General features: G+C 49.4%; 1 protein-coding gene across 1 annotated transcript; it reads right to left on the minus strand.

The window, feature by feature from the left end:
• Positions 1-781: 781 nt before the first annotated feature.
• On the minus strand, positions 782-18,645 carry LOC102449036 (ficolin-2-like). Its single transcript, XM_075905803.2, has 10 exons — positions 18,418-18,645; positions 17,696-17,809; positions 16,977-17,030; positions 16,711-16,746; positions 14,694-14,738; positions 13,798-13,833; positions 11,794-11,921; positions 10,315-10,444; positions 9,632-9,766; positions 782-1,451 (listed from the first exon to the last, which is right to left on the minus strand). Exons 1-10 carry the CDS (start codon positions 18,497-18,499, stop codon positions 1,207-1,209), a joined length of 1,005 nt encoding a protein of 334 aa, XP_075761918.2. The 5' UTR covers positions 18,500-18,645; the 3' UTR covers positions 782-1,206.
• Between the last annotated feature and the right edge of the window lie 2,777 nt (positions 18,646-21,422).

Consider the following 21,422-nt stretch of genomic DNA (forward strand, 5'->3'; position numbering starts at 1 on the left):
GCTCGGCCGGGGCCGTGGGGAGAGACGGGAGCTGAGCAGGCGGCGCAGCAGCAAGGACGAATTAAAAGCTTCTTCGGGCCCCTGGGCTTGTTCCCCGGCTACGGGCACGTGGAGTGGGAGGGATTTGGGCGTGGGCCTTGTGACCGTTCGACCTTCCCCGGGCACCAGACCCCCGTGCGAGGGAGGAGCGGCCAGTCCTGCCCCATAAGGCCCCACGGGCTCTGGCTCGGCCCTGGGACTTTCTAGTCTCGGCCTGGCCTGAGATTGCTCTGCGCGCTCCTTGGCACCACATGGTCAGACTGGCTCCTTCCCCAGCCAGGACACTGCTGGCCGAGGTCGCGCCCCCTCGTGCGCCCCCGGGAGCCAGACAACGAACGTCCCCTCCAACCCGGGGGCCTCTGCCCCCCATGTAACAATGCAGGGCCGGGCCCTTGGGTGTGAGCGCTGCAGACCAGTCTTGTGGGCACAAACCAATGTGAAATGGGGCAACCCTCCAGCCGCCTTTGCTTTATCCACCCAGGGGAAGGTTCCCAGGGGCAGATGCAGCATCTGCGGGTACCGAGTGGCGCAGCCCGGGAAGAAGGGCGTGGCAGTGCTAGGAGCTGCCAGGAATGGAATCACCAGACAGCAGAGAGCCGGCTGGGAAAGGAGACAGGGCCGAGACAGCCCTGGCCGGCAGTTTGCAAACTGAGAGATTTTCTGTGGTAAACAGAGTTTTAAAAGCACCGGGACATTTCCGTGAAATATCACTGACATCGCCATGTATTGCTTGGCAGGGAATAAATCATAAAATATTTTATTGAGCAATCGCTGAAAATATTGACGTGATAATGACAATTCTTTTTCTTTATAGAAAGCTACATTTTTGGGAAATGAGAAAATGAATTTGCATTTTCTGTTACTGTGTAGCAAGGAGAGGAATTGTTAAAATAATCTCCAAACATTAAAAAAATCTACAAAAGCGAAAAAGACTTAATATAGAAGCCTTTCAAATGAAAACAACTTAGAAATTCAATATTTTCATAGTTTTGTATCAGCTCTAGCCCTTTTGAACTCCACTGGATTAGTGTGTGTGATGGATGCGCCTAGTGCATCTGCATGAAGAAAAGGTCTTTAGTGTCATCCCCAGATAAATGGTCATTATGACAAAACTATAACTGCTATATAAGAGCTAAGTATAATCATGGTAACTAACTCCCCAATTGACTACACAGGTCTAATTTTCATCTCAGTCATCTTGTAGGAGTAATTGCGCCCTTTGCCAGAAGGCCAGTTCACCCCATCAGCGTAACCTCGGTCTTCTTTCAGGTATAACCCATTCAGGGTAGAGCGATGACAATCCCTGTACCACCAGGCCCCCTGAAAGGATATAGCGCATTGTTTCTCGGTAATGTCATTGTCATGGTCATAGGTTGAAAACATCATGCCATTTTGTTCGGAGAAGGAATCCCCTGTGAAAACAATTGGATTTCTCTATTATAGGTTTGTACAGAGACAAGCTAGGCCAGAGAATCACATTTACAGTTGAGTTGCCACAGCCAGTCTGGCAATCTTGCAGGTGGTTGCTAAATTTCCCATGGTACCAGGCAGCAGAAATCTCTCTGGGGTCAGGAGTGAGACTGCAGTTCTACTTCCCGTGGGGAATATTTTTCACCAGGCCACGTCCTGAGAGCATCTCCACACAGGATCGGACGGGAAACTCTTCAACTTGTCACAACTTATGTCATAGACCAAAGCCAAAGAGGTGCTAATTGTGGAACCTGCATTCCCTGCTGATGCTGCCGCTCGTAGCCCGCAGTGAAGATCGATGACAGTAGACTCTGTTCAATATCTTCATCAACGATTTAGATATTGGCATAGAGGGTGAGCTTATTACGTTTGCAGATGATACCAAGCTTGGAGGGGTTTCAAGTGCTTTGGAGGATTAGGGTCATAATTCAAAATGATCTGGACAAACTGGAGAAATGGTCTGAGGTAAACAGGATGAAGTTTATTAAGGACAAATGCAAAGTGCTCTACTTAGGAAGGAACAATCACACATACAGGGAAGTGACTGTCTAGGAAGGAGTCCTGCAGAAAGAGATCTAGGGATCAGAGTGGACCGCAAGCTAAATATGAGTCAACAGGTGTGATGCTGTTGCAAAAAAAGCAAACATGATTCTGGGATGTATTAACAGGAGTATTGTGAGCAAGACACAAGAAGTCATTCTTCCGCTCTACTCTGCACTGATTAGGCCTCAATTGGACTATTGTGTCCAGTTCTGGGCACCACATTTCAAGAAACGTGGAGAAATTGGAGAAGGTCCAGAGTAGAGCAACAAGAATGATTACCAGTCTAGAAAACATGAGCTATGAGGGAAGACTGAAAGAATTGGGCTTATTTAGTTTGGAAAGGAGAAGACTGAGGGTGTGTCTAGACTACATGCCTCCGTCGACGGAGGCATGTAGATTAGACAGAGCGGCAGAAGGAAATGAAGCCGCGATTTAAAGCAATTAATGTTTGTTCGGAGATTTAATGAAGCCTTCATTTAAATTTAAATGGCTGCCCCGCTCTGCCGATCAGCTGTTTGTCGGCAGATCGGGGCAGTCTGGACGCGCCGTGGTCGACAAGGAAGCCTTTGTCGGTCAGCGCAGGTATGCCTCGTGAAACTAGGTTTACCTGCGCCGATCAACAAAGGCTTCATTGTCGACCGCGGCATGTCCAGACTGCCCCGATCTGCTGACAAACAGCTGATCGGCAGAGCGGGGTAGCCATTTAAATTTAAATGAAGCCACGATTATTTAAATCGTGGCTTCATTTCCCTTTTTCGAATAAACTAATCTACATGCCTCCGTCGACGGAGGCATGTAGTTTAGACGTACTCTGAGAGGGGACATGATAGCAGTTTTTAGGTGTCCAAATTGGTGTCACAAAGAGAAGGGAGAAAAATTGTTCTCCTTGGCGTCTGAGAACAGGACAAGAAGCAATGGGCTTAAACTGTAGCAAGGGAGGTTTAGGTTGGACATTAGGAAAAAGTTCCTAACTGTCAGGGTGGTTAAACACTGGAATAAATTGCCTAGGAGGTTGTGGAATCTCCCTCTCTGGAGATATTTAAGAGCAGGTTAGATAGACATCTATCAGGGATGGTTTAGATGGTACTGGGTCCTGCCATAAGGGCAGGGGACTGGACTTGATGTCCTCTCGAGATCCCTTCCAGTTCTAGTATTCTACGAGTCTATGACAAGTACTCCTGGGCCACCTTGCATGTGTTTGTCAGGCGTTTGCTCTCAGCATCAGTATTGAGAAAACAGTTGTATTGGGAGCTTGACTTTAGCAGAGCTTTTAAGACGGTCTCCCACAGAATTCTTGCCAAGAAGTTAATGAAGTATGGATTACACACATGGACTGTAAGGTGGATAGAAAGCTGGCTGGATTGTCTGGTTCAAAGGGCAGTGATCAATGGCTCGATGTCTGGCTGGCAGTCGATATCAAGTGGAGTGCCCCAAAGGTCACTTCTAGGGCTGGTTTTGTTCAACAGGGCTGTGTCTACATTGGCAAGATTTTGCGCACTGGCTGCGAGTATTTTCTCAAGAACACTGACGTTCTAATGTATGAAATCAGTGCTTCTTGCTCAAATATTCTGACGCTCCTGCTCAGGGATAAGCCCTCTTGCGCAATTATTCTTGCACAAGAGGCCAATGTAGACAGGCAACGTTAATTTCTTGCGCAAGAAAGCCCGATGACTAAAATGGCCATCAGAGCTTTCTTGCGCAAGAGAGTGTCTACACTGGCACGGATGCTTTTGCGCAAAAGCACATGCCAGTGTAGACGCTCTCTTGCGCAACTACTTTTAACGGAAAAACTCTTCCGTTAAAAGTATTTGTGCAAAATCATGCCAGTGTAGACGTAGCCCAGATGTATTAATGACATGGATGAGGGGATGGATTGCACCTTCAGCAACTTTGCAGATGACACTAAGCTAGGGGGAGAGGTAGATACGTTGGAGAGGAGGGATAGGGTCCAGAATGACCGAGACAAATTGGAGGACTGGACCAAAAGAAATCTGATGAGATTCGACAAGTTAAGTGCAGAATCCAGCACCTGGGACAGAAGAATCCCAAGCACTCTTACAGGCTGGGGACCAGCTGGCTAAGTAGCAGTTCTGTAGAAAAGGACCTGGGGTTTACTGTGAATGAAAAACTGGATATGAGTCAACAGTGTGCCCTTGTAGCCACAAAGGCTAACGGCTTATTGGGGCCCATTAGGAGGAGCATTGCGAGCAGATCTAGAGAACTGATTATTCCCTTTTATTTGACATTGGTGGGGCCACATTTGGAGTATTGCTTCCAATGTTGGACCCCCCCCACCACAGAAAGGATGTGGACACATTGGAGAAAGTCCAGTTGGGGGGGGGCAACAAAAATATTTGGGGGCTGGAGCACATGACTTTGGAGGAGAGGCTGAGGGATTTGGGCTTGTTTAGTCTGCAGAAGAGAAGAGTGAGGGGGGATTTGAGAGCAGCCTTCAGCTTCCTGAAGGAGGGTCCAAAGAGGCTGGAGAGAGGTTGTTCTCAATGGGGACAGATGGAAGAACAAAGAGCAATGGTCTCAAGTTGCAGTGGGGGCGGTCTATGGTGGATATTAGAAAAAACGAATTCCCTAGGAGAGTGGGGAAACACTGGGATGGGTTTCCTAGGGAAGGGGTGGAATCCTGGCTTGACAAAGCCCTGGCTGGGATGATTTAATTGGGTTGCTCCTGGTGTGGGCAGGTTGTTGGACTTGATGACTTCTGAGGACTCTTCCAACTGTATGATTCTATGAGGGGTTTCCAAAAGATCCTTCAATTATCTTAAATGCAAACCAGCTAGAAGCACTTTAAAAGTTCAGCTATTTAGGTTACCCAGTGATCACCAATTCCTCACTGAGGGTATGGCTACACTGCAAAGGTTTTTTTTGAAAAACGGCTATTTTTCTGGAAAAACTTCACTTACATCAATACTGCAATTGCATTCTTTTGAAAAAAAAAAAATCGAAAGAACAGAGGGGTTTTCCGTAACCCTCTTTCTATGAGGAAGAGGCCTTTTTCTGAAAGAGCTCATTCAGAAAATGGAGTATGTGGACGGGGAAGAGGGAGTTCTTTCGAAAGAAGAGGAAAGAGGAAAAAACACAGGTGCCCTGGTGGCCACTCGGTCCATAGTAATCACCAGGGCTCGACAAACTATACAATCTACCCGCCTGTGGCGAGTAGATTTCAGCTGCACGCCCCGTTCATTCGCGGTGAGTGTATGCGCAATGCGGCTCTTGCGCATGCGCAGTACGGGGCTGGCGAGCAGTTTTCACTGTCGTTTGTCAAGCCCTGGTAATCACAACTTGAATGCGAGAGAGCGTCCATTCAGTGTGGGCACTATTTTTTGAAAAAGCAGATCGTTTTTCAATGTGCTTTTGCTGTGTAGACACTCTCTTTCGGAAGAAGTTTTTTCAGAAGATCTCTTCCGGAAAAGCTTCTTCCAAAAGAAGCCTGCAGTCATAGCCTGGATGAACAATTAAATGTTGCGAATTGTGGCTATATTAGCAGACTAATTAAAAGAGCATGGAACAGCTCAAAGCTGCCATCAAGGCCAAAATGCTGGTGTGCCAAGACTGCGTTCCTAGTACTCGCAAGGGCTGGGGGGAGCCATGGAGAATTTGTGCTCCTCAGGAGAAAGGGTTAAACATATCCCACGTACACTGACTCCACCAATGTCAGGGTAAAGTCACCCACACAGAAGCTCTTCAGAGGGCACTTTCCTCAGCCCTAATGAAGGGGAAATGACCCGAGCGCCCAGTGACAGCGGCCCAAACGAAGACATGGGCAGCTATCACAGGGAGCCAAAACAACAGGGCATCCCACGCGTCACTGCAGAGACGCGGGCAAGCGAGCTGGGAAGGAATCTGGAATTGACCCTGCCCAACAGGAAATCTTGGGAAGCGGTTGTGACGTGTGGTCCCATGATGAGCTGGCTCCTGCAGCCCGAAGGGAGAAGAGCCCATAGGCAGCAAGCAGCTTCCCACCAGGATACAGGCATTTGCAACAACAGCCAAAGACCCGGCAAATCTCAGATTGGCCTGTTCAGTGATTGAAAACCATCTGCATGGACTCCTAGAACCCTAGGGCTGGAAGGGACCTCGAGAGGCCACTGAGTCCAGTCCCCGGCCCTCATGGCAGGACCAAGCACCATCCGGAGGGTTTTATCCAACCTGCTTTTAAAAATCACCAGAGACGGAGATTCCACAACCTCCCTGGGCAATTTATTCCAGTGTTTGACCGCCCTGACAGTTGGGAACTTTTTCCTAGTGCCCAACCTGAACCTCCCTTGCTGCAGTTTAAGCCCATTGCTGCTTGTGCTAGCATCAGAGGCCAAGGAGAACAATCTTTCTCCCTCCTCCTTGTAACAACCTTTTAGATACTTGAAAGCTGCTGTTTCCCCTCTCTCTTCTCTTTTCCAGAAGAACCCTAATTCTTTCATTGTTCCCTCATAGGCAAGGCTGTCTCTGTGGGTGAGGGACGTGGCGTAACCACCCCCCTTTGTCCCAGGCATTGGCCCCAGAGCCCACCCTCATCCTGCCTCTGCTCCACCTCCCCACTCCCATTTCACTCTTCCCATCCCTGTGCCAAATGTGGGCTGGGAATGACCAGCCGGGCAGCAGCGATCGCCCTGCCCCCACACTTACTTTGGTGGCAGGAGCTGGAGTGGCTCAGTAACCTGCCCCACTGCGCTGCCCTCTCCCCGCCTGCTGCACCCCACTTCTCCTTGGGCCACCCTGGGACGTGTCCATAGGACGGTTGAGATGGCTGTCTCTGGGCCGCCCCGAACCATTCTGTGGATGGGACAACTGTGTGCTAGCGCCTGTCTTCCAGATCTTCAGTCATTCTTCTGGCTCGTCTCTGGCTTTTTTCCCATTTGTTCACGTTTCCTGGATGTGGCGCCCAGAGCTGGACACAACATTCCCGAGGCCCAATCATAGGGGTGTAGCGCAGAATGACTGTCCTGCTCACAACACTGCTGTTAGGATCTCCCAGAATGAGGTTTGCTCTTTTTGCAGCAATGTCACACTGTTCGTTCCTGGCTAGCTTGTGGTCCACCCTGAGCCCCGGATCCCTTTCTGCAGTATCCTTCCTAGGGAGACATTTCCCATGTGTATATGTGCAACCAATTGTTCCTTCCTACCTGGCCTCGAGTGCATTTGTCCCTATTGAAGTTCATTCTGTTTACCTCGGGCTATATCTTCAGGTTGTCTAGATCATTTTGAGTTATAATTCTGTCCTCCAAAGCATGCGCAACCCCTCCCAGCTTGCAAACTTCATAAGCATGTGCTCTATATCCCATAATCTTCACTCAATTATCCAATTCAGGAAGGAATATATTATCTGCTATAAGACCCAGGAATGACCCTTGCAGAGTCTCATTAGATAGACCTTCCTAGTGTGACAACAAATCTTGACAACTAAACTTTCAGTGCAGTCTTTAACCAGTTCTGCACTCACCTTATAGGAATTTTATACAGATTGCATTTTCCCAGTTTGCTTATTCAGAATGTCATGTCATGTCAAAAGTCATGTCAAAAGTCCCACTAAAATCAAAAGATATGACATTCTAAGATTGGTTCAGCTAGCTCTTTACACGCGTTACCATGAGTTTCTCCAGTTCCTGCTGAATTAATTAGATCTAATTTTGGGGATCATTCTTTAACTCCTCCCCACACCACACATGTTTGGGCTTACTCTCCTTCCCCCTTGTTTCCCTTGCTTTCGAAAAAGCCTCATTTGAAAAAGAGCGTCTAGACTACAACCAGTACTTTCAAAACAGCAGGCCGCTTTTTCAAGAGAGAGCACCCAGGCAGTCTGGACGCTCTCTTTCTAAAAGCACAGTTTGCATTCCATAGCGCCCTTTTCCGAAAGAGCACTTTGAAACAAGGCGTTCTTCCTTGTAAAACGAGGTTTTCTGTGGTCAAAAAAACGGCCTGATTTTAAGAGGAATAAGGGATCTTCCGGAAAAGGCTTTATTTTCCGAAAGATCCCGTCTAGACTGGCGCTTTTTTCTGGCAAAGCCCCAAGCCGGAAAAAAGCGGCAGCCATGTTCATGCAAATGTCGCAGGGAAAATTTAAATCCCTGCAGCATTTGCAATTCCGAAGTGTCTCATTAGCATCCCTTTTCCGGAAAAGGGTGCCAGTGTAGACACAGCCCAGCAGTCTAGACGCAGCCCACTTTTTTCGAAAAAACCCTGTAGTTTGGACATACCCCTTGAGAAACGACCAGCTCTCCCGAGCTCCATTTCCCCCTAGAGTTTTACCCATAGGCCCAATCAGCCCTCCGCGTTTGTTAAATCTGCTGGTTTGAAGACCAATGTCCTTCTCTGACTGGTTTTACTCTTTCCTTTCCTTAGCAGAAAGAAACCTGGGATTTCATTATCAGTTTCACCCAAAGTGTCTTCCCCTTTCCGACTCACTGCTAATCCCCCTGCTGGTCACAAGTAAGTCTTAAATAGCTGGTTCCCTGGTTGTTTCCTCTACAAAATGGTGTCCTCAGCACAATCCAAGGACTTGTTAGAAATGTGTTTTTTTCCAACGAAAGTGCGAGTACTTATAGTCCTTTGGGACTATCGTACACCCGCACCAAGAAGTCACTTCTACTTTTTACCTTTTCCCCCCTGTACCTAGAGCTTGTCAATTGGTCAGCCTCTCACCTCCTCCTGGAGCAGAGAACAAGTATATTCTACACCTTCTCCCTTTCTACCCTGCCTGTCCCACCTAAACAAACTGTTCCAGTAACGTGACTTATCCCACTCCATTTCTATGTCACTTAAGTAGTTATTCTACACTAATCCTGCCAGCTCTTCCTGTTTATTCCCCACCCACCTTGCATTTATGTAGAGCAGTGGTCCCCAACGCAGTGCCTGCAGGCACCATGGCGCTCGCTGGGGCATTTATGTGCACCCGCGGAATGATCTGGGCCGGCCCCGCCCCCGCCCCCGCCCCCGCCCCCGCCCCCAGGTGCGTGGCACATGCACAGCGCCAGCCCTGGGTGCACAGCGCATGGGCAGCCCCTGCCCCAGGCACGTGGTACATGCGCGGTGCTGGCCCCGGGCTCATAGCACATGGATGGCCCCTACCCCAGGTGCGCAGCACATGCGTGGTGCCAGTCCTGGGCACATGGCGCATGGGTAGCCCCTGCCCTGGGCTCGCGGCACATGAGTGGCCCCGCCCCCGGATGCCCGGGGACCACTGATGTAGGGGTATCTGAGATTTGAGCAGATTTCTCTACTGATTTCCCACTTGGTCCTTCTCTGATGCTCCATACTCCTGCCCCCACTATTTAGTCCCGTGTTAACTTGGCCCTTTTGCTTACTGTTGGCTTTTGTTATCTTCCTAATTAAAAGCCCTTCTTCCTAGTTGGCGAGTGGCTGGGCTCAAGCAATCCCGCAGCGATGCGCAGCAGGCTCTGTATGCTACTGACTCTCTCTGGCTTGGGTATGAAGGAATCCGGATGCAGTTTGCATGAAATGGGACCTATGCACACACTCAGTGACTTGTACCAATCCTGGCGCGACTACTCACTTTAATTCAGATATTTCTATGGGGCATTAAGATCTAATTTAGGAGCTTGGTACCTACCTGCTGTACCTTCTACAAAGGGACCAAGAGTCAACCTGTACTGGTCAGTCTCTCCTGCAATTTGGAATGACGCATATGTGGCAAATTGATAGCTGTTGTCAAAATCTCTGAGATCGATGCGAAGCTCAGTGGCTCCTTTAGAAAATAATTTGACAGTAACATTTTCAACATTAGTGCTCATTACTATTGTTGCTTTTTTTTAATTGCAGAAGCTCTAAACACAAATCAGGCCTCATTATGTCGGGATTATTATGATCATCTAGTTTGATTGCCTGCATCACACACGTCACATAATTTCACCCATGTATTCTTGCATTAAGCCAATATATTCATATCAACCTTCATCAATTCAATTTCCATGCCCTGTCCTGAGATCCCTATTAATAACCTGCTCCAGGTTGGGCCTTGCTAAGGGAGTTCAGAATCCATGACCTCGTCCAGTCCATGGCCCCCTCATTGCCATCTGCAGCCATGGGTGAACCCCCCAAAGACAAAATTCTGCCCCATGAATCATGACTGGAGTCAGCCCAGTAATCGTGGAATTATTGGTCTCGATAGCTTTGCGTGGCAGGGCTGTGCAGTGATGAATAGGAAGCAGGGTCTGGGGCAGCCAGGCTGCCTCTACCGACAGTACGACTGCGTGGGTGGCTGTGAGGAAAGGGAAGCACCAGGGATGTCTTTACCTTGGGACGTCAGCAGGTGGATGTTGTCGTTCCCCAGCCAGAATTCTGAGAGCAGGCTCCCGAAACCTCTTTTGTACGACTTCCAATCCCGGTAAAATTCCACGGAGCCGTCCGCCCGTCTCTGGAACACCTGCAGGGGAACGGGAGACTCGTACCTGGGAAACCCCACTTTGTCACCCTCCCACACAGAGCGTGAGACTGGAAATCCCGAGGCAGCAAAGCGTTGGGGAGACGGACAGTGTCAGCTCCAGTTCAGCCTGAGGGGACTAGCGCAGAGGGCTTGTCCGGAGGATCACAGTATAGCTTGGCAGCAAAAAAGGGTCACATGCTCCGAAGTGTACAGCCCTGGCCTGGCAATCAGCTCTGTGATCCAAGTGGAAGGAAGCAGGAATTCTGGTTCCAGCCCCTATTGAGGAGGCTCCGGGAGCCGGGCAGAGAACAGCCAGAAGGGGGAATCCGGGGACCTGTGTCGTACCAGTGACAAATGTCCCCTCAGACGGGGTCTTTTGGTTCTAAGGCTCCAGGCTCCCTCCATGAAACCCCTCGTGCCCACTGCCCAGGTGTCAAGAAGCCTTCGGTGAGGGTCAGGAGGGTTAGCAGGGCTGGAAAGTGTCTGGCTACGTCTAGACTGGCAGGATTTTCCGGAAATGCTTTTAACGGAAAACTTTTCCGTTAAAAGCATTTTCAGAACAGAGCGTCTAGATTGGCACGGACACTTTTGCGCAAAAGCACTTTTTGCGGAAAAGTGTCCATGCCAATCTAGACGTGCTTTTGCGCAAAAAAGCCCCGATCGCCATTTTCGCCATCGGGGCTTTTTTGCAGAAAACAAATCTGAGCTGTCTACACTGGCCCTTTTGTGCAAAAGGACTTTTGCCCGAACGGGAGCAGCATAGTATTTCCGCAAGAAGCACTGATTTCTTACAGTAGGAAGTCAGTGCTTTTGCGGAAATTCAAGTGGCCAGTGTAGACAGCTGGCAAGTTTTTCTGGAAAAGCGGCTGATTTTCTGGAAAAACTGGCCAGTCTAGACACAGCCTCTGTGTTTAACAGACGACGCGGGAGGGTGCGTGTGGGGCGCCTGCCACCCCGCCAGGTGGCAGGGGCTGGCCAGTGCTGGCGGTCCATGCCCTATATCCTAGCCTGGCTGCCTCCTTGCTTCACTAACTGGCAGCAGTGGCAGGGAAGGTGCGGGCTGAGTGGTTCCAGCCAGTGCAGCGCTGCTCCGCAAATGTGCCGCTGTGGAGAGTGCTGAGTGAAGGGGGGTGGGCAGGGGCAGAGTGGGAGTGGATCAAGGAGGCGGGAGAGGCATGGCTGGTGCTCCCCCTCCATCTCTTCTCATGTCACCACACCTTCAGAGGTTATGTCCTCATGCTTGTCTCTGAGCCAGAGCCCACTGGCTAAGGGCACCTCCCATTCCCGGGCCTGGAAATTAATTGTTCAAGAAAAAATATCCAGTGAGTTTCATTATGCGGTGCTCTTACAATCCATCCTCCACCATCCGTGTGCATGTCACACAGCACGGTCATGGCGTGACAGTCGCGGGGGTAGATGGTGTACCAGCCGCTCATGTGGTTCCCTCTGGCTAACAGCTCCTGGCAGCTCTTTGCTCCTGGGTGAAAAGGAATTGCAATTTGTAAACTGGTTGTGTGACTCTGCTCGGAGCAGGATTCATAGGCTGCTTTGTGGTGCACTGACGGCTGAATCAACTAGAGAATCATGTAACTGGAAAAGAATCTTTGAGGCACCTTCTCTTCTCACAGAGCAGTGTATGGGAACGGGGTAATGTCTTGTTAAGTAGATTGTGGTCTCTCTGTGTTCCAGCTTTGGAGAACCAGAAGAGCAGCAGCGTATGTACATAGCTAAATTGTTCTTGCTCTCTGTAGACACACCATGTGCCCAACCCGATCTGTTCCCTGTGACAACACCTTGAAAGTTCATGGGAATTGAAATGTGCACAAAGAGTTGAACTGCAAGTTCCCGTACCACCATTTCATAGAATCATAGAATCATAGAATAATAGGACTGGAAGGGACCTCGAGAGGTCATCGAGTCCAGCCCCCCGCCCTCAAGGCAGGACCAAGCTCCGTCTACACCATCCCTGACAGATGTCTATCTAACCTGTTCTTAAATATCTCCAGAGAGGGAGATTCCACCACCTCCCTTGGCAATTTATTCCAATATTTGACCACCCTGACAGTTAGGAATTTTTTCCTAATGTCCAATCTAAACCTCCCCTGCTGCACTTTAAGCCCATTACTCCTTGTCCTGTCCTCAGAAACCAAGAGGAACAAATTTTCTCCTTCCTCCTTGTGACACCCTTTTAGATATTTGAAAACCGCCATCATGTCCCCCCTTAATCTTCTTTTTTCCAAAGTAAACAAGCCCAGTTCATGAAGCCTGGCTTCATAGGTCATGTTCTCTAGACCTTTAATCATTCTTGTCGCTCTTCTCTGTACCCTTTCCAATTTCTCCACATCTTTCTTGAAATGTGGCGCCCAGAACTGGACACAGTACTCCAGCTGAGGCCTAACTAGTGCAGAGTAGAGCGGCAGATTGACTTCACGAGTTTTGCTTACAACACACCTGTTGATACAACCTAGAATCATATTTGCTTTTTTTGCAACAGCATCACACTGTTGACTCATATTCAACTTGTGGTCCACTATAACCCCTAGATCCCTTTCCGCCATGCTCCTTCCTAGACAGTCGCTTCCCATCTTGTATGTATGGAACTGATTGTTCCTTCCTAAGTGGAGCACTTTGCATTTCTCTTTATTAAACCTCATCCTGTTTACCTCTGACCATTTCTCTAACTTGCTAAGGTCATTTTGAATTATGTCCCTATCCTCCAAAGAAGTTGCAACCCCACCCAGTTTGGTATCATCTGCAAACTTAATAAGCGTACTCTCTATCCCAATATCTACATCATTGATGAAGATATTGAACAGTACAGGTCCCAAAACAGACCCTTGAGGAACTCCACTTGTTATCCCTTTCCAGCAGGATTTAGAACTGTTAACAACAACTCTCTGACTACGGTTATCCAGCCAATTATGCACCCACCTTATCGTGGCCCTATCTAAGTTATATTTGCGTAGTTTATCAATAAGAATATCATGCGAGACCGTATCAAATGCCTTACTAAAGTCTAGGTATCAATTTGAAATTGATGTTTGAGCCAGAAGGGCTTCTAGTTATCATGTTACTCGGGAAACCGTTTTTCCCAAAAGAATGTCAGATACTCCCAGGAATACTCAAGGAACAGTTTGCCAGCGCACCCATCATCTGAAAAGTATTTGCACAGAAAATTCATGCACCAGTTGTTAAGTGCGACCACACACATTTGAACAGACCAAAGTCTGTTTGCTGACAGTTTGAGAACAAAAAATGGGTGAAGCAGAGATGGGGGGTTTTCAGTTTGTCTGGTGCCAATGGAGTTTCATGCTTGTTTTTCTGAATGGAATGAAATCATAAGAAATTCTCACCTTTCTGACATTGCCTTTCATACAGGTCTTCCTCTGCTGCTCATGAAAATAAACACAATAGAATGTTAAATATATCCAGAAAATATTCAATTGCCTCTTAAACTATGTACGTGGCCAGCAGCGACAGCTGGGATAGCAAAGCAGTAATTATGTGGAAAAGGCCCTAAGGAACTTTTTATTTGTGAAAACTAAGTGCTAATGGAATCATACAAATCTGGGATCTGAGCTTTCTAGCTTGAACCATCAAGACAGGTCTCATTATGTAGCCAACACTATTTTGTAACCTTCTCATGAGGCTCATTGTTGCATGGTTAAGAATTTGGTCCTTAATAAACTAAATGATATGCAGTTCATAGAAGCAATGCCCACAAAGACAGAGGAGTAGCATATGTTTACACTAGCTGTGAATTTGACTCAATATATTTAGAAAAATCCAAGTGATTGTAGGAGAATATAAGCTAAATAAAGTACTGGTAGAAAAAGGGTCGTTCCTTTAACTGGGCATTTAGATCAAATCCATTTCTTGTGATTTCTACTCTTAGTACATTGGGGATAGAAGGGAGGTAGGAGACAGTAACCTTCTCCAGGATACACATCCAGATCTAAAGATTTCACCTACATTTCAGCTGTTTTCTTTAACACTGAGGATGCTCTGCCTAGCGTTGTTTCGGATGTTACAAAACATTGTTTGGATGTCACAGGTGGCCACCTGTTTCTGCAGGCAGGGCTATTTCTCCTTTTATAAAGCCCAAATCTTACAGAACAATCAGTGAGCTTGATGCTGTGGACGTGGTAACTAGCCAAGACGAGAGCTCCTCAAGCCACTTGACGTTAGTGCTGAAGAAATGAAACTGCAATGATGCGCACAGTACAAGGGAGAGTGCAGAGGGTCTCACCGGGTATTCCAGCGGGTCCAGGGTCCCCCGGGGCTCCTTGACTTCCTAAAAATAGAACTCAGTGTAAAATCCGTGTTTTGCCTAGATGCCACCTGCATAATTCAACCTCTCACCACAGCAATCACGTGGGTGTAATTGTGCACGGGGGCGGGGCTAGAAGAAAGCTATGCACCCCTTATACTCTGAGCAAATCTGTTAATGTTGGCATTTTGTGGGACTCCGGTGATGCATTTACTGTGTTGCCGACTCTCACAGTTTTGTTATGAGTTTCATGGTAACTACTGTTTTCCTTAAAGCCCAAGATTCTGGGGTCAAATGGATATGAGATAATTTCACTCTTCATTCCTAAAGAAAAAGGAGTTTCTAGCCTTTGAGGCTGTGGAGAAAGTTTAAAAATGTGACCCCAATACATACTAAACACTGAAAAAGGAGAAAACCAATAAAACCAAATCTATTATTTGTCCATAATGTCCTGATTCTAAAACCCGTCTCCTGCTTTTTTGTGAACCTGACACAAGATATTCAGCCAGCTGGGATTGGCAGTACTGCGTTTATCTCGTCTTCTGCAGTGGCTGAACTAAAATAGGCTTAGGCTTTGTCTACACTGCAGTTGGGACCTATTTCCTGTGGTGGCATAGGACCTTGTGACATAGAGTATCAGACAGTATAATTGGAGCTGGGTGAACATTTTCCAGCTAATAATTTCTACACAATTTTGAAATGTTCCAACTGTTCATTTCCATTTTTTTGGTCATTTGGCTATTAAACAAAAATACAGGGACACTTCTTGTTCAATTTGCACCAATTTCATTTCAGCACTTTTGTTTGACAAGAAGCTGCAAGGAAAAATTGTACAATAAATAATGCAATAATAAAGAATTGCTGATTCCAATTCCTCTATCACTGTGAACAGAAGCATAAAGTCAGAAGAAATGGAATCATAGAATCAAAAGGCTGAATGAGACCTCAGGAGGTCATCAAGTCCAGCCCCCTGCTACAAACAGGACCAGTCCCAACTAAATCATTCCAGCCAGGACTTCGTTGAGCTGGGACATACAAACCTTTAGGGATGGAGATTCCACCCCTTCCCTAGGGAACCATCCTAGCGCATCACCAGGGAAAGAGTTTTTCCTAATATCCAGCCTAGACCTCCCCCACTGAAACTTGAGACCATTGCTCCTTGTTCTGCCATCTGTTACTGCTGAGAACAGCCTCTCTCCATCCTCTTTGGTACTCCCCGTGAGGTAATCGAAGGCTGCTATCAAATCCCCCCTCACTCTTCTCTTCTGCAGACTAAACAAGCCCAAATCCCTGAGCCTCTCTTTGTAGGTCATGTGGTTTAGCCCCCTAATTATTTTTTGTTAACCTCCATTGGTCTTTTTCCAATGTGTACTCATCCTTACTATAATAGGGGGCCCAGACCTGGATGCAATACTCCAGTGCTGAATAAAGGGGAATAATCACTTCTCTAGATCTGCTGGCAATGTTCCTCCAAATGCACCCTAATATGCCATTAGCCTCCTTGGCTACAAGGGCCCCTGTTGACTCATCTCCAGCTTCTCATCCGCTGGAACCCCCAGGGCCTTTTCTGCCGAATTGCTGCTTAGCCAGTTGGTTCCCAATCTGTAACAATTCTTGGGATTCTTCCGTCCCAAGTGCAGGACTCCACACTAGTCCTTATTGAAGCTCATCAGATTTTTTTGGCCCAATCCTCCAATGTGTCCAGGTTATTCTGGACCCTGTCCTTGCCCTCCAGCGTATCTACCCCTCCCCCAGCTTAGTGTCATCCGCAAACTTGCTGAGGGAGCAATCCATCCCCTCAGCCAGCTCATTAATAAAGATGTTGAACAAAACCGGCCTGGAACCAACCCTTGGGGCCCTCTGCTTGATACCAACTGCCAACCAGACAGTGAGCCATTGATCACTGCCCATTGAGCCTGACGGTCCAGCCAGCTCTCTATCCACCTGACTGTCCATTGATCTAATCCAGACCTCTTCAACTGTGATCATCTCTCACCTTTCAGTCCAGGGGGGCCAGCAGCACCGCTTTGTCCTGATTGAACAAAACACAAAATAGTAAAGACTGGTCAGAAATACCCAGACCTTCCTGTGGAGCACAACTGCAGTCGTGTTGGAATAGACCCTTTCTTGCCACATATGGAGTGAAGGGAAGCCAGGCTGACTGTGGATCTCAGATACTGTAGGAACTGGTGTTTGATAAAGAGCTGTAATAGGAGGTCACCTAATGGGAAAACAAAGCTCTCTTGTCTTTAGCTACTTTACCTTTTGGGCCATCTGGTCCCTCCATTCCAGGGTTCCCTTCATCTCCCTGTTTTCCTGCAAACAGAAAACTGACTGAATCTTTTTCAAGTTATCCTGATTACTGAGTATGTGAATCCCCCTCCCCCTGGGCTCAAATTGCAATGACCCATCCATGTCGAAATTCAAACAACGTATCTGCATCCGGCCCCCTGGCACCTGCTCTCACGTCAGGATCCCCTAGCAGGGATGTTTGCATGGAAGGCCATTGAAGTCAGTGGGACAAGCACATCTTGCTGTAGTGTGGGAATCAAAGCTGGTAAACAATCATGCTTACATGCACCCATTCAACGTGCCATGGCTCGTGATACTAATCACGTTGTACTCTTCTCTAGTCCTTCATGCAAAGTTTTCAGAGCATTGAAACGAGCCTCTCAAAACCACTGGGAAGTAAAGGATCATTATTCCCATTGTACAGACGAGAAAAATGAGGCTCAAAGGAAATGACTGGACTAAGGTCATACAGCAAAGCAGTGACAGAGATGAGGAAAGAACCAGAGGGCTTGGTTGCCAGTCAGACCCTCCGAAGGGAATGGAGAATCTTTCAGAACCTGGTTATTCTGAAACGTCGATCGCCCACCACAGCATGTGGGCGCCTTGCTATGTCTGTACACGACGCAACAATAATTCCCATTTACATCAGCACCATCCATGACTTACTCCCTTCAGTTCCGGGAACACACCTTTTACTCCTGGAGCTCCTGGGTCTCCTCTGGGCCCCACCGCACCCGGAGTTCCAGGGCAGCCTTGGAGAAAGGAGACTTGATCGCTACCATTGAGGCCCACTAAGCTCACCTCTGGGGAAAGAAACGAACCCGTAATCAGTGGTCGTTCGGTTCTCCGGATCAGAAACGTTCTGCAGAAACCCAGCGGGAGAAACCCAGCAAACAAAAGCCTGGATAGTTGCTGCCTTTTCTTTCCTCCATGAGCAATAAACCCACCATTCCCGCCAGTTACGCATTTGTGACAATGCTCTGATACCGCACGTTGGCTCATTCCTGCTAATCTTGGTTTTACGTTACAGTAAAAGCCAAAGTTCAAAAGCAGTTATTCAGAACTTGTGTTTGAAAGAAATCACTACAGAGTTAATTTTGATGTCCACAAGCCTGGGCAGTGTTTGCAACCCAGCCGATGCGGCATTGGACTAGTTCATGAGAAATTAACTGCAGAGTCACAAAAGCAGAATGAGACACAGAGAAAAACAAAGAGCTGCTGTTCAGGGAAGAAAATGTACAAAGTTAAAAAAGACTGTACCAAGTAGTTTTGTACAAAGAAGCTGTTACATGGCACCGCGAGCAGGCAAAGCACCACAGAACTGCTGCCCAGTTCCCAGTTCTGCAGGGCCCAGCTGGGCAGGGAGCAGAGGCTGAAATGCAGCTGTGAACAGGGATTGTCTGTCCCTCACCTGGGCAGGTGTCCTGAGCCTGACAGACCGTTACTGCTAGACAGAGCAGCGGGACGAGCCATTTCCGGGCAGCTCTCCCCATGGCTGGGGCTGGTCTCTGCAGTGGCCGCTGCACTTGCCTTCTTCCCACCTTCTCCTCTCCCTGCTAGCCAGGAGCCTTTTATGTGCAGGGAGGAGGGAGCCTGGGGCCAGGGAAGAGCTGCCTGGCCCATCCCAGCGCCTCCTTCCCACGCCCCACATTCCAGCCGGTCCCACTGAGCGCTTGCAGCTCCAGCGGTCACAGCGGCAGCTGACGCCGTGGCCTGGCAGGACGTGGCCGGGACGGGAGCAGCAGCCACTGCTGCCCCAGGGACGTTACTGGACGGAGCCGGGCGGAATCGTTGCTCCCAGTGTTGGTGCAGGGGACTGTGTCTGCTGACAGACTGAAAGAGGGCGCCCAGGAAGGAGCCCGGTCTGACCCACTGCGCCCAGCCCAAGCCCCCCGCTGACCTCCCGGGGAGCAGGGTTGGGCGCATTGACTAGCCACCTGCTCGATTCTTAGTGGTGGGGCAGTAGCCACGGGAGGCCTCGTGTCACACGGGCCCCGCTGTGCTCCGTGCGGTGCTCGCCCCCAGGCGCCGACAGCAGCGGGTGGACGGGCTCCAAGACCAAGGAGCCACTGTGCCCCTCTGGTCTGCCCCCCTGTGCCTCACAGGCCCCAGCGCGCCCCAGAATGACCCCAGAGCAGATCTTGCCGAGGAGCAGCCCGTCGTCACGGTACCACAGTCGGTGGCGGGGAGTCGGCCCCTCCCTTGGCCAATGGCTCCGGGGCTGACCCCGCTCACCGTTCACAACGTGCGCCTGATTTCCCATCCGCATGGGTCTGGCTCCAGCCCCCAGCCCTCGCTGCCCCCAGCCCTTACAGCCTGGCTGGCCACGAGAAATGGAGCGGGGAGGGGAGGAAGGAGCTGGTGCCCCAGTGCCGGCAGTGCTACGTGTGCCCGTGTCAGAGAAACAGTCAAGGCCAATGGCGCATGCCCAGGCTGTATCTGCCGATATAGCACAGCTGCTTTTTCCATACGCACGTGGGGCATTCAGGGACTGCAGCCTGGCGGAGGCTCCAGACGGCAGATCACTGCCGTGGTGCCTTTGCTTCGGTGCAGGCGTGTCTGCGGGATTCCAGTCCGGGCAGCGGGAGGCAGCTGCTGGTCTGATGGTCCCTCTCTTTGTGCTGGGGAAGCGCGAGGACACTTCCCACTGGGCTGTTGTGGTTTGTACGTGGCACCAGCGCTCCAAAGCCGCCCAGGGGCTATGGGAAGACATGGCTCTCAGTCTGGCTACCGCCGTGAGACTGGGCCTGGCAGCAGAAATCACACAACCCCGTGGAAACGGTGGAAGCAAAGGGGATCCTGCCACACTGGGCGGTGGCACAAACCTGGCAAGCAGCCAGTCAGGGGAACAGCAGACAAAGGAGGAAAGATGCACGGAGAAGCAAAGCTCAAGAGTTTGTCGGGAAAACGTTGGGGACTGCTCAAGATGTGGTGGGAACGTGGCCTGGAGGGTGCCCAGCGTTCGGAGAGCACTGCAGTGTCAGTGGGAAAGACAATCGTTGCGCCCCCGTCCGCACCCAGGGTCAGCGACTCCGCAAGGGGAAGCAAACCCTTTGCTTGTGCAGTAATGCAAGAAGGGAGCCGGACGCTCTCTGGCAGCTGTCCCTGAGGAGGAAGGGGCAGGTGAATGACGATTCCTTAGACACTAGTGGGACTGTCACAACCGACAAGCTGCAGACTGGTGCTCGGGCCAATGTTGTTTCAGGGATTGGTGTTAAAAGTTGGAAAAGACCGAGGGCCCCGGGGAGTGAACAGCCTCTAATGGGGGAGCTGAGCGGGGCCTATGTTGTTTCAGGGATTGGTGTTAAAAGTTGGAACAAAACACAGGGACCATGGAGAATGAAAAGGTCCATCTGAAATTTTCGAATGGGGGAACGCGTTCCTTCTCTTGGTACATGTGTCCTAGCATGGCAGTAAAAGATCAGACGGAATTGATAAACTTTGAGATAGTGAAAGGAATAAAACACCTCCATTCCATGGAGACACGCCAAGCCCTGGGGCGGATACAGAGAGTGCAGGTGGGAGAGGAGGGAAGGGACACATTGTCCAGAACGTTTGAGACAACTGTAGTAGAAACAGGTGGATTTGAGACGTAGTGCATGTCATACTGATTTAATAAAGAATTGTGCAGCCTCAGACAGGAAGTGGATAGAATTTGCTGAGGCTACGGCTTATGGTGAGACTGTATGGGGGGGCACGTCTACACTACGAGAGAAGGTGGAATCCAATACGGTTGGTTTCCTAGCACCCAACGGCGCCAAGTTGAATGTGCGTGTCCTCACTGCGGGGAAGAATCGAATGCCGTCCGAAGTAGCGCAGCCCCATCGACTCCCAGAGCGAGGCACCGTGGGCCGCTTTCCATTCTGGGCTCTGCTAACGGCGTCCCCTGGGTCCAAAACTCTGCAGCAGGTGTTTGTGGGCTCACGTCGGCAGCGTCCCATAGAGCACTCGTCTAGTCTCTCCCCCTTAGCGTACGGTAAAGGGGAGGCAACGTGTTTGAATCTTTGGGTGCCCGGGTTGCCCACACAGATGCCGTAGTAGAATCCCAGAACACTGGAACCGGAAGGGACTTTGAGGGGGTCATTGAGTCCAGGCCTCTGCCCTCACGGCGGGAACAAGCACCGTCTAGACCCTCCCTGACAGCTGTCCATCTAACCTGCTCTTAAGTATCTCCAGTAATGGAGATTCCACAACCTCTCTAGGCAATATATTGCAGTGTCTAACCACCCTGCCAGTTAGGAAGTTTTTCCTAATGTCCAACCTAAACCGCCCTTACTGCAGTTGAAGCCCATTGCTTCTTGTCCTACCCTCAGTGGCCAAGAAGAACACGTTTTCTCCCTCCTCCTTATGATGCCCTTTTAGGGTATGTCTACACATCAAGGTTAATTTGAAATAACAGCCGTTATTTCGAATGAA

The sequence above is a fragment of the Pelodiscus sinensis genome, chromosome 23 (assembly GCF_052426305.1).
Source record: "Pelodiscus sinensis isolate ZL-2025 chromosome 23, ASM5242630v1, whole genome shotgun sequence".
NCBI classification, from domain to species: domain Eukaryota; kingdom Metazoa; phylum Chordata; order Testudines; family Trionychidae; genus Pelodiscus; species Pelodiscus sinensis.

Coding starts and splice junctions, on each gene's coding strand:
- LOC102449036 (XM_075905803.2), bottom strand. CDS start 18,499: ATGGGGAGAGCTGCCCGGAAATGGCTCGTCCCGCTGCTCTGTCTAGCA. Junction 9,767..10,314: donor CCACCTGCTGACGTCCCAAG/GTAAAGACATCC, acceptor TATTTTCTAAAG/GAGCCACTGAGCTTCGCATC. Junction 1,452..9,631: donor CTTTGTAGAAGGTACAGCAG/GTAGGTACCAAG, acceptor TTGTTTTCACAG/GGGATTCCTTCTCCGAACAA.